We start from the raw sequence: 13,420 nt of genomic DNA on the forward strand, positions 1-13,420 counted from the left end.
TAGACCAGGGATCTGCACACTTCATCTATAAAGAGCCAGACAATAAATACTGTAAGCTTGGTGGGTCATCCCATCTCTGCTGCACCTCCTCATCTCTGCTGGTGTGATGCAGAAGCAGCCAGAGACAAAATATAAACAAATGAGTGTGGCTGTGTTCCAAAAAGACTTTATTTATGGACATTAATATTTTAATTTCATATAATTTTCACATCATGAAGTAGTCCTCTTTTGTTTTAGCTCAACCATTTAAAAATGTAAAACCATTAGCTCACAGGCTATACAAAAACAGGCAGTAGGCTGGATTTGGCCTACAGGCTGAAGTTTGCCAACCCTGATCTAGATCAATGAACCAATAAGAACACATCAGAAGAAATAAATATGCTGAAGAAATAAAATGGAATAGTTACTGTGCTGGGTGGGTGGGGGCTCCTTTAAATAGCTCGGTCAGGGATGGGCACTGCAACATGACTTCACTTGAGCTGAGATCTGAAGGACCAGGAGAGACATAGCACATGGAAGTGCAATGATAGGGAATGCCAGGTACAGAAACAGAAAGATGCCATTAGAGCTGTGGAGCACTGAGCTAGAGAAAAAGGATCAAGAGCTGATGTTCACAGGGAAGAAGCATCTGGGGTTCTGAAGGCCATGGTAAGGCATTATTTTATATGTTATCGGCAATAGAAAGCTGCTGAAAAGTTTGAAACAGGGGAGCAATATAACCTGATACATATTTGAAAATTATTATCCCAGCTCTTGTGGTGTAAAAAAGTAGGATCCTCTTGTAGAGAGGCAGGAACATAGACAGTAGGACTGGTGGCTGGAAAGGAGGCTCTGAATGGGTCCAGGCAGGTGTGGAGGTGGTGTAGGCTCTGGGGTCAGCAGTGGTAATGAAGAAAAGTACTGGGATTGAAGTTCTGTCTTAGAGTGATAACAGGATGTGGTATGTCTAATGTTGGGTAGTGAGGATTTAAAGCAAAACATCCAAAGGATAGATGAAATGGAGGGTTGCAAATTCTTTGGAACATTAAATTACTCCTGACATCAGCAGGGCTTCATGTCACTTTAGTCTTCTTTCATTTCCAGTTATACACAGGATCAGAACTAGGAATAATAAACTTGGGGCAGGGCAGAAATACTCAAATCAAGTTGAAATGAGAGGTAGATGTTTGTAATCAGGTCCCAAACTAGCTCCAGGACCAAGGGTGATGGGCAAGGATAGTGAAATCAACAACGCTGGCCCCTTGATGAAAAGCCTTGGAGAATTTTCTCTACACTTCTCCGTTGGCAGTCATTTACCAGAATTTGTCATCTCGCCTGAATTTACAAGGTATTTTGTTGGGATAGAGATCCCTACACATTAGTACCCCACAGTGAAATGGAATCTCTGAATGGGATTTCCTGAGGATTAGCTTGAGGAGAGCCAGTGCCAATTCTAGCATTTAAAGCTCCTAAGCTTTAGAGCACACACATTTCAGTGGGATGTCAAATTGGACCCAAAACCTAGAAAGCATGTTGGCACATCATTGGGCAGGATACACCTGAATATCAGGAGTGTTTCCATGGCCCCAAATCAAGCAGTAGCGCTTCTTTATTACCTCCATCAGGTATGGTCGTGTCATGTTCACCGAAGCCAGCCCAACTAGGTCACCCTTAAACCTCAGAAATTACTTTGCTAGGAGGCTGATTGAGGAAAAGTCCTAAAGCCACACATGTGGGGAAATTGATTTTCTGAAATTCAGATCCCCTGTAAACAAAGGATGCTTAAGCTCACATTCTAAGGAAGGATTTAGTCATTGGGAAGTAAGTTGAAAAACAGGCTCAGGGTCAGAAAAATAAAGCACAGCCATTTGCTTGTGGATTTTAAGGTTACTCTGTTTTTTCTGTTTGCTGATTTATCCATTTTATGGGCTTACACAGCTTGACTCATGCAAATTCAAGACTGACCAAAAAAATAAAAATAAAAAATCCCTGTGGCTTAAAGAATGGAGTTGAAACAAACAGACAGACAGACAGACAACATGGGTTGAATGTCCATTACACTTCAGGTGCTACTTTTGAGACCCCCTCACTATAGACACTGGAGGTAGCAGGCATTGTTTCATTTTAAACCGACAGTAACCCTGTGAGGTAAGGACATTATCTCCCTTTTGGAGATGATGTCACTGAGGTCCAGGGAGGCTAAATAACTTGTTTAAGGTCACATGGCTGGTAAAGAGTAAAGCAGAGATTTAAATCCTGGCCTGGGCACAGGGATGTGTATGAAAGTGAGAAGGAACATGGTGTATTCAAGAAAGTGAAAATTGATCAGTATGATGAGTAGAGGAAAGGAGTGTCAAGGGTCAAGGTCAGAGAAATTGATGGAGTGCAGAGCACATAGGATCTGACACAATTCTGAATGCTTTTTTCAAGGATTTAAATGTTATTCTAGAGATTTGAATATCCACATATGTTATATATTACATATATACACACACACACGCACATATTTTTTCATTCCTACTTCTGTATGGAACATGGAGTAAATGTGACCAAGTGTGGATCAGAACAGGATGGTTAACTACATCAGTAACACCATTGTTAAGATCTTACTTCAGACTCCCTCAGGAATAGCAGTAGCATTTTGTACATATATATTACTTTATATTTTTAAGGTACTTGACCATCTCTTGGATCTTCACAAGAACCCCAAGACAAGGCCTAGATTTGTATCTCCATTTTGCAGATGAGAGAATCTATTCTCAGAGAGAGGAACTGACCTGCCCAGAGTTCCAGCTGGTTCGTGGCATAGCTGAGTCTAGAATTCTCATTTCCTGAGTCTCTCCAAAAGGTGGGCTCACAAAGCCCTCAGCTCTGGCCCAAGTCTCGGAGGCTCAGCCCTCTCTCCTCCCTATGGAAAGGAAGCAAAGGGACTTTTACCTTCCGGATGCCATCATGCTTCATTTCAATCACATGGAGGGTATAGTTGGTCCGGCGTCCTTTCTCATTGAACTGCACGTTTCCTGTCAGGCCTTCAAACCGCACCTGGAAAACAAAGTCAAGTGGCAGCCAATGAACTCAACAAAGTGTTCTTCAACTCTGTTGGCTTTTTTTGCTGAAGTTAAAATTCAGAACCCCAGAATGTTACACAGGATGGGGTCCTGGAGTAGCATCAATACTAAAGAACTCTCTACTCCCTTGCCCATAGCAGGTATCACTACTAGAGCACAGTTCTCTTTCCTACTAAACTGAGATTCATTCTGAAAACATTTTTATTTTCTATCACTGTAGGCTAACAATAGCAATGAATCAAAGTCCATCCCTAACAAGACATCTCTGAGCCATCTCCCATCAAACACCCCCACCAAGAGCACCACTCCTCCTCAGACACATACCCTTCAGATAAAGAAACTGAAGGAGGCCTGCTAAGGAAAGGGGCTGGTGTGCCATCCTTGGAAAGTCAGGAGAAGACCTAGAATAGAAGCCAGCCTTATGGTGCTTTGGGCTGTGCTTGGATATAGTTTCTGAATTCTTTGTGAGGCCAGGGAATAAAATACTTGGGCATCTAAAGACCTGGAATTGGGAGACCTAAAGTTTCCACCAGCTTTCCTCTGAACAGCTGAGTGACCTTGGGCAATTCACCACTCTAAGCCTCCAGTTTCTAAAATTCCTGCCCCAGGTACCTTAAATGACATAGCAAATGAAAGTGTTATGAAAAGTTAAAAGCACCTGAGAAAAGTCTTTATGTTAAGAGAGCAGACCAGGCTTTTAGAAGGTCTCAGTTGGTTAAAACAGAATTTGTACTGGAACCCCAAAGAATGCTGCATGGGATTTCTTCTCCACAAAGGAGTCAGGTTAAACCTTCATGGTCTCTTAAGCTCAGATTGAAGGTCCAGTGGTCAACAGGGACATCCAAGGCATTTTGGGCCAAGTCTGCTGCTCTGGATGTAACCAATAAATCTCACCCAAGTACACCCTCAGACTTAGGATGAGTCTAACTGCATATCATTGGCTCAGGTACCAGAAACTACATTCTCTAATGGTGACCAGCTGTGTGTCCTTAGATCAGTCTGGCCTAAGGCCACAGAGGCGAGTCTCTAGTTGTTACCAATACGAAGTTGGCCTTGTACCCCAGCACTGTTTATTCCCCCCTTCTTCAAAGAGCTTAAAAGGAAGCCTTGCGGTGTTTTATCTTTTTTTTCTGACAGTGACCAACTCCTCTGGCATCAGAAGGTATAAGAATAGTTGTGTGTGTGTGTGTGTGTGTGTGTGTGTGTGTGTGTGTGTGAGTAGAGAGAGAGAGAGAGAGAGAGAGAGAGAGAGAGAGAGAGAGAGAGAGAGAAGAGAGAGAGAGAGAGAGAATGTGTATGTGTCTGCTCTGAGGCTGAGGCTGACCCTCTCATCACCTTGTGGTGTGAATTCACAGTGGGGAGGCTGTGACAGGCCCACAGTGCTGAGCAAATTACACAGCAAGCACTTTACACTCCCAGGTGAAATCTGGAGAAATCTCACTCTGGAAAGTCTATTCTGGCTTTGCTTTTCAGAAAGAAAACAAAGCACAGACCCTGCTACAAAGAATAAGAAAAAGGAAGCAATTCCAATCTGTCAGCAACTTTGCCTTCTTCTCACCTTGGCCATCTCCTGCCCATTTTAAGCTTTTCCATTCATTCAGGTTCAAGGGCTGCTAAGTACCAGCGTAAGTGACTCATTTGAAAAAACAGATGGGGATAGATGTGCTGATGACTGGATTTTAGACTGGTTTTCCCAAACAGCAGTGTCATTAATGATCCAAATGGGCACCTACATTTTGGCCCGGTCTCAAGTCTCATACCAATTATCCATGGCAGATTGCATGATGTCTCTATGACTGTTTCCCCGTTTGTTTAATTGGACCAGTTAGAGTTCAATGTATTTTAAGGTTATTTTAAGGATTAAATGAGATTTTATGATCAATCCTTGGTCTGCTCTGACCATCCATAGCTCCAAGAGCCCAGCTGTTAGTTAGCTCATCATCCATACCTTTATAGCTATTCTTTCTCAGGAGTTTGCCTTCCCTTTGAAATTGGGTCTTGAGTCCAAAAGGCAGGGACTGTTTTACACTCCTATTGCCCACTTCATCCCAGACCTCAACTAATAAAATGCTGGGCATACCTTTATGTTGATATTCTTGATTGTTGGCCAATAGATTGTGAACACACAAAGAGTGAGAGGAAGAACAGATATTCTTCAGTTAAGGTCCTGGGATGGGCTTCCAGGAGTGACAATGCCCTCTCCCCCACCTCCTGGTCATGCAATTATATATGTATATGCATGTGTACATTTTTATGGGCAAAAGAGTCCAAAGCTCTTTTTTTCTTCTTTTTAAAAAAAATCATATCCTCAGAGGATCTATGTCTCCCAGATGCTAAGCCTGATTTGGGGAGCTGGATCTTCTCTGTCAGCCAGAGCCTACATATGCTCATTCTAATGCCTACTCCTTCCTGGAGCACTGAGGGCTCATTAATATTCAGAACGGCTCCTTGGATGTCAGACAGGGGGCAGACAGGCGGCTGATGATCTCCACTCTGCTGCTAGGGAAATTATAGCAGGATGAGGGGTAGGGATGTACAGATATTGCCCAAGACCATGTGCTGTTTGTTGCTGGCTGGGCCACAGCTCTTGCGTCTCCCCTGGGCTTCAGGGCAGAGCAGTATGTGTGCAGAGTGAGGTAGCAAGTCCATGTGGATTGGAGTTTCAGTGTTGCCACTAACTAGCTGTATAATTTTGGGAAGACGTTTTTAGCATTTCTGAAGCTCAGCTTCTCCATTTTTAAAGCACAATTAATAAGAGTAGCTACCTCAGAGTAATATATTTAGGATTCAATGAGGTCAAACATGTAAAGTATGTTCAGAGTCTTGTACCTAATAAGCCCTTAACACATCATAATTGGTATTACCATTATTTTTAGAACTTGACTCCCTAGTATTCTAGTCCTCCAGGTAGCTGATGCTGGGCCTTCAGGCCTAAGTCACAGACATTCCAGCTCTAACACAAGAGGAACCACAGGCCCCCGCCTAAAGTGTGACTCAAAGGTCAGTGTTCAGGGCAACAACCTGAGGCCCTAACCCCGGTGCTAAGGACTGAATGTCACTGGGACTTACCCAGCCCATTGTGGGCACACCATTGTTCTCTAGTGGTGTGACTACTTTAATAGATGGGTCTGGAAAGCAAAGTGAAGAGACAGTGGCCATGTCTGTAAGTGAAAAGGTCTCAGAAGTCAGTGTGTACAAGCAAAGGCCCCTTGGTCCACAAGACAGGCCTGGATTGGGGAGAGGAGCCCTGGATGGGGTCTCGTCCAACCTTTGCTAAGCTGTTGTGAGACTCCGAGTCACTGTCCACTCTGGACTGGCTGCCTCAGCTACAGAGTGAGGGAAAATGGGCATCATTACATCATTACTCTCTAAGACCTCTTTCAGCAATATATTCTGTGATTGTGGGTACTGAACAAGGATCTTGAAAAGGGATAAGTTTGAACAGTTGATCTTAGGGTCAGAATTTTGGGTTTTGTTTTCATTTTTGTTTTTGTGACTAGTTCCTCCCCACCCCCAGGAGGGACGGAAGGGAATTTCTTGCAGGCAGGTCTTGCCTTCTGATATCATCCCCAGTGTGTGGCTCAGGCATGGGCATGCTGTCGGGGAGCAGTGATTGATTGCTAGAGAGGCAGGCACCTGTATTGACTCCAAGACAAATACAAGCAATCATTTTTCTTTTGACTAAGGTAACTGCCTCCTCGAAAATCCTACTGAAGGCATAAGCAGAAGAATGAGTATACATTACAACCAGAAAGATGTGGGTTAGACCACAGGAAAAATAATTAGATGCTTGGAATTAATAGAGGCGGTTGAGACACAGGAACCCTCTCTCCCACCTCCTCATTGTCATGACTAAATAAAGGGAAGTCTGTAGGGGATTTGAATGATCTCAAGGTCACGCAGAGGGTATATCAAAGTCACACAGAGAGCCAGGGACCCAGCTGAACTTGAAACCAGCTCTCCTGCTTCCTGGTTCAGAGCCCTTCTTGCCACCCAGGTTGCTTCCTAGGCTGCATCGCTGCCTCATGGTGGTATCAGAATATCCTCCCAGGGACGTCATTAAGATGGGAGAGGCAAGGGAGTGAAAAGGGTTGTGCAGCTGAGGGCAAGTTCCTAGGTTCTTCTAAGTCAGGAATGTTAAATACAGAGCCCACATGTATAATTTTTTTGTCTTGCTTCTTCAGAAGACATATTCCTAATTGGAGATTTATACTCGTCCCTATTGAATCTGGATTCAGCCTCAAAAGCCTTTGCAATTGATTGGAGTGGGCATGACCATTTTCTGTCCCTGCTCTTTAACGGTTCTTAAGTGCAAACAAAATTGATGACTGCAATGCTGAGAAGCAAGGGAAATGAATTGCAAGTACGGAGACTCACTGTCAGAGCGCCTTCATGAAATGTGCACAGAGAGCTAAGGTCACGAAGAAATCCTAAAAGCCAGGGCACGACGGGAGAGTCTCTAGGAGACCACTGAAGTGGTTCACTTTCATCCCTATGTATTTCAAGTCCCCTTTCCAAATACAGAATCGTTGCCATCCCTTTTTAGCATAGTCTCTAAGCAGAAAATACAACTTTTACACTACCAGGAATGATTATTGTTTTTAATTTCTACATGAGCTTCCATGTAATGCCAAGAGCCACACACACAGTGCAGTGGTGCTCCAAACAGGCATGCTCCACCTTTTAAATAGCAACATTTCAGCTGAGACTGATGTTGAAATGCCCTATGAGGCTCCCAGAAGATGGGCAGACACTGCCAGTCTCACCTGCTGCAGGGCTCTCTGGATGTCGATCCCCTGGCCCCAGGGCACAGCTGGGTTAGCCAGGCAGTCCCCAGCATTTCCCCGGCGGGATATATCGATTCTTTGCCTCCTCAAGCTCTGGAAAGCCTCAGCCATCACCTTCACCCCATCGTAGGTGAGCGCAGAGGTGTACTGGTGGGAGGAATGGAGACAGTTAGGTGACAGAGAGCACTGACAGGGAGGCAGGAGGGAGCTGTGTCTGGGTAGATGCTTCCTGGTGATGAGCATGCCTGGAGTGGGCCAGATACAGGGCATGGGAGGGAGACAGTGGTGAACCAGGCGGTGCCTGCCCCTTACATGGGGGCTGCTATGAATTGCTAGCCAGTATTGCCCTCCTGAACTGTGTCTTACTGTCTGTGACTTTGGAAGAGAAGCTGGAAGTCTAGATTTTTGTGTGCAGTCTTGCAATTTTATAATTTTTAGCTCATTGGGGGGAAAAAGAATGCATAGATTAAATTCAACACATCTGTATCATCTGATAGAATCCATGAAAATACAGTTGCTTTTCTCCATGTTAGAGTCACCAATTGGGAACTCAGAGGAGCTGTTTATTCCACCATCCCTTGTGACAGTAAATCAAAAAATAATCCAGGAAGGGTAAGCACTTATCTATTTCTACATGTGGCTCACCCAGTGCCAGGTTTACAAACTTTTCCTTTGTGCTTATTCATGATAACTCTCATTCCAGCCCCCCCCCCCCCCCCCCCCCGGCTCCTCCCTTTGCCTAAAGGAGGATAAGATGTTAAAACAGAACCAGGATAACAATCCAGGATAATATTTCCTGGCTTTGGGACTCATGTCTCTCATCTTTGTTAATTAGTCCCCAATGCCTAGCATGTTCTCTGGCACATTCAAGGTTCACAACAGAGGGTTGTAGGATGAATACTAGTATGTAAGTATTTTTCCAGTTTTTAACTTTCATTCTCTCACATTTGATATAATATGTACATATTACATTTTGCTATTTTTATAATCTCCAATCTTTTCAAAACTGCGGTATTTACATATTTATTAACTGCTATGTGGTTTGCTTATTGCTTTAAAACACATTTGTGATTTTGTTTGCTTAGGTTCATATTGAAATACATCTTGTTTTGAATTGCTAAGTGGGTTTGGGCAAAAGTAGGAGGAGACACATCCCAGTTAAATGTCCTGCCACTCACAAAAAGATATTAGCCTAGTGACAAGAGAAAGTCACAGAGGATTCCCTGATTTGCCTAGATAAACAAATCTGGCCTCAGGATCCTGCTCAGTGCAGTGTTCCACAGAGTCACTGCCATGACATGGGAAATAAAAATTACCTTCTGCCTGTATTCTAAACCATTATCAAATAGCAAACAAAATAGATTTGGGCTGCAGGATTTAGAACTGCATTGCTGGAAAGTGGGCAGCAGACAGTCCGCATGATAATTGGGAGTTGTCTCTCTGAGGCAGTGAAGTGCTTAATATTACTTAGATTTTCCTGATTTTTAGCTGTGTACATGGCTGACCAGAATAAGGGCCGGCTCACTGCACAACTCAAGGAAGCTCAATCAACAAACAAAAAAAATGTGAACAGCATACTCTAGAGCTGTGCAAAATGGTGCGCCTGCCCAGAACAGAGACACCCTTTTTTCAGCCTTCACTGTGGCTAGCTGGGGCTAGGTTTCTAAGACATAGCCAGTAGCATGTGGGTGGAAGATCTATGTGCAACTTCTGAAGAGGGCTCTTAAAGGAAACAGTTGTGCTTTTTATTTTCCTGTTCTCCTTCCTGCTGGGTAGACTACTGAGGTAATGGTTGGAGCTTCAGCAGCCATTTGGGCTATAAGGTGGCTCCAAACGCTGACAGCAGAATAAGAAAATAGAAGATGTCTGAGTGTTTGATGATTTGGATCTGTTATATAAGCCCTGGATTGCTGACTTCTGAATTTTGTTTATATGAGAGCAAAACAAAATGTCTCTTTTGTTAAAACCGTTGTCATTCTGGAGTGTCTGATCTTTGGACCCTCAGTCATTATGGGTATATTTTCCTTAGCTTGTTCCTCTTAGAAAGCCTGTCCTTCTCAAATGGCTAACACTGTGCAGAAATCTGAGGCCGGCCATGGGGCCAGTTTGGTGCTTTATTCTCTGCTGCCCATCCCTTCACCTTAGGTCTCTTCCAGTCCACCCGGGTGTGGTCTCGAGAGTCGCTGTTCTTCCACTGCTGCATGATCTTGGCTGGGATGGTGTCTGTGTAGTTCACCAACTGGAAACCTGTCACATTTGCTCCACTCTCCTTGAATTTGTTTAAGTCAATGTCCATGAAACCCTGTGCAGGGAGGAGGAGGAAGAAGTCAGAATACGTTGCCTGGATAAATCCATTTAACCATGTTACAGAAACACAGGATTTTCCAAACTGTTCCAAAAGGTGGAACCGACTTAATAGAGAGGCAGTTGTGCCTCCCTTCCTTCTGAACTCGGTTATCCCTTAGTTTGTGCACAAAGTTGGCACAGTGATTAAGAATGCTTGCTTAGGAGCCAGTGGTACTTGGTTGAAGTAATGACTCTGCTACGCACAGCTATTAGTGATGCTACATTGTAGTAAGTTACCTGATGGTTTCTTGTCTCAGTAATGGAGGGTAGGTTATTGGGGAGAAGAAGCAATGCAATGATGAATGCCAAGTGCATAGTGCAGACAGAATGATCAATAAATGGTGGCTTGGATCATTATGATGCCATAGATGCAGAAGAGAATAGAAACATAGGAGGTTGTCTCCTCTTCCACTCCCACCCTCCACCCCTTTGAGAGGAGGGGAATCTGAGTCCAAGCTCCCGTGGGCTCCCCAGAGTCACACAATTCTGTGGAAGAGGCTGGATTCTGATCATCCCTTGCCCTGTGCTCTTTCCTGTACCACAGACTAGAGATTTACTCAGTGGGGCCTAAACAACTGTAACATCTACAAAGGATTCTTTAGTGGGAATGAAACTTTCCTTCTGATTTGGTGAAGTTCATTTTAACTCAGGAAGTCTTCAACTTAAACAGGAAATCTTGCATTTGTGTAATATATTCTGTAATGTACAGTACTTTCATATCTCCAGCCTCATTTCCATTTATGAGTTTATAAAGTAGACATTATATGTCTATTTGCCAAATATAGAAACTGAGATGCAGTTGGAGAATCGACTTGCATAAAGGCAATTCACTGAGTTAGCTCTTTGCTCAGTCACTCACTCCTTGTGCAACAAACATTTTTGAGAACCTATGAAGCACTATTCTAATAGTGAATAAAAAAAGTTCCTTCTCTTATGAAGCTTACATTGTAGTGAGCAAGACGAGTAAATATGTGGCATAGCATAAACAGTATTGTCTAGGAGACTATACTAGGTAGTAGCAATGAGTCCTATGGCAAAAGATAAAGTTGGACAAGAGGATGGGGAGAGGAGGGCGATGCCATGCTTTGGCAGGTAAGATCAGGAAGAGTCTCCCTGAAGAGGTGGTGTTGGCATGGGGACGCAAGTGAATAGAAACCTTGTAGTGAGCTACGGGGACATCTGGGGAAGGACATTCTGAGCAAAGGCTCAGAGGTGGGAAGATGCTTGGCATGTTCCAGAAACAGAGGAAGAGAGGGCTAGAAATGCAGTCAGAGTGGCAGCCCAAGGCTGCTCACATAGAGCTTTGTGATTTGGGTTTCTTTTTAGGTCTTGTTGGTGGCCCACTGCAGGAATTTAAGCTGGGATCATAAGGTCAATGCCCTGTGGGCTCCAAGGCTTGGGAAAACTGTCAAATCCTAAGGGTGAAACTGGAAAATGATCAGGGGAAGCAACTGATGGATTGAGGGTGGGCAGAGCCCTGGATTGGTAGCCAGGAGCCCTGAGCACTAGTCCCAGCTCTGCCTGTCCAAGTCTCTTAATGTCTCCCTGACTTGAACTATTTTCATTTTTCTCCCTAAATATGTTTTTCTTGATTTTAGAGAGAGGAAGGGAAAGGGAAAGAGGGATACAAGCATCAGTGATGAGAGGGAATCATTGATCAGCTGCCTCCTACAAGCCCCCTACTGTGGATTGGGCCCACAACCCAAGCATGTACCCAAACCAGGAATCGAACTGTGACCTCCTGGTTCATGAGTCAGTGTTCAACCACTGAGCCACACTGGCCAGGCTGATCTAGTTTCTTTATTTAAAAGATCTAGCCATAAACAACTTCATGACTCAAAGACACTCCCCTGACACTCTGCCTCTAAAGTTATCTGATTCTTTATTATTTGCATTTTAGAAACAAACCAACCTGAGTCCCACTCAGATCCCTTGTCCTAGTTATTCTGGAAGTGTGTCTTCCTTGGATGGTACTTTTCCACCTTTTGGATGCCAGATAAAATGCCATCTCTTCAGAGAGGTCTTTCCTGACCGTGCATGCAAAGATCCAATTCTCATCCTGTGGTCAATGCTGTTGGTGTCCTGCTCATTTCCACTCTCCTTCACACACTGATATTCTACTTTTTAGACTAACTGCAGCTATCTACTACTTCACCTGTATGTAAGGGAAGCCAGATGTGTCAGGAGCTTAATATGCCCAGAGCAGCTCTCAACTGATGATAGATGGAGAGTTAGCAGATCAGTACTCCAGAAGCAGATCAGTACTCTCCCCCTGGGGTGGAATAACGCTGCAGTGTGCTCTACACCATGCCTGCAGATCCCCTAATGAATTGAGTTCCTGTACCCCGCAGGGGTAAGTGCCTTGATTATGAGCCTTTAATGGTCACCTCTTCCCTACTTCACTTCCTTAATTCCCTGCTTTTGTTTCTAGTATTGGCATCCACAAAAAGTACTTGTACTTAAATCCTTGTCTTAAGACTCGCTTTTGATAAACTTGATCAAGCTACAACCAACACTCAGTCTATCAGGTTTGTTCCTGTTAGGGTTTCTGCAGAGTATTTACACCATTTGAGGTTATCTCCTTTACTATTTGTTCCCTTGTCTTCTCTCCTTCCATTGGAATGTCAATTCTATGAGGGCAGGGACCTTTTCTGTTTTGTTCACTAATGCTTCCCAGAATCTAGCACCTAGAACAGTGCCTGGCACAGTGTAGATGCTTAATATATACTTGCTGAGTAAATGAATAAAAGCTAGAGACTTTCCTCAAGCAAGAATGCTGATTAGCCAGGGGAAATATGATCAGCAGGCAGCAAATGCCAGTGGATAATTTTCATTGGTTGGAAAGAGAAGCTCAGGTTGGAAACATCTTTTGAGATTAATTTTGCCCATAGTCACAGTTTCCAGGCTTTCACAGAGGTCTACTGATTTGCACATGGTTTTTGCAAGCTGTTACCACATATGAAATCAGAATTAGGTTCTTGTACCCAATATGCATTTGAAGACATTATACTATCTAAGAACATAGCTATCCCACCACTGGTTAAAAGCTAATCCGTAGTTGAGAGAGTTCCCATAATTTTTAGAGACTTTAAAAGGAGCATTTTGTTCATAAAATAACTATTGAGAGAATGAAATTGAAATGATCTCCTGCAGTCAAATTCTGTCATTTGAAAATCCGTAACAAGCTCCTGGGCAGTTGGTACTGACTGCCCCATCTTGAACATAATGGAGTCCAAGGGA

General features: G+C 43.7%; 1 protein-coding gene across 3 annotated transcripts in view; it reads right to left on the bottom strand.

Moving 5' to 3' along the window:
- Positions 1 to 13,420, bottom strand: part of GRIA1 (glutamate ionotropic receptor AMPA type subunit 1) — a 274,009-nt gene that overhangs the window by 95,548 nt on the left and 165,041 nt on the right. For all 3 annotated transcript variants that reach the window (XM_036312933.1, XM_036312934.1, XM_036312935.1), the window contains exons 6-8: positions 9,975 to 10,136; positions 7,814 to 7,981; positions 2,917 to 3,021 (exon numbers count right to left, since the gene is read on the bottom strand). In XM_036312933.1, coding sequence (XP_036168826.1) covers positions 2,917 to 3,021; positions 7,814 to 7,981; positions 9,975 to 10,136 — 435 coding nt within the window. The remainder of the gene's footprint in view (positions 1 to 2,916; positions 3,022 to 7,813; positions 7,982 to 9,974; positions 10,137 to 13,420) is intronic.

Source organism: Myotis myotis, unplaced genomic scaffold, assembly GCF_014108235.1.
Source record: "Myotis myotis isolate mMyoMyo1 unplaced genomic scaffold, mMyoMyo1.p scaffold_m19_p_6, whole genome shotgun sequence".
NCBI classification, from domain to species: domain Eukaryota; kingdom Metazoa; phylum Chordata; class Mammalia; order Chiroptera; family Vespertilionidae; genus Myotis; species Myotis myotis.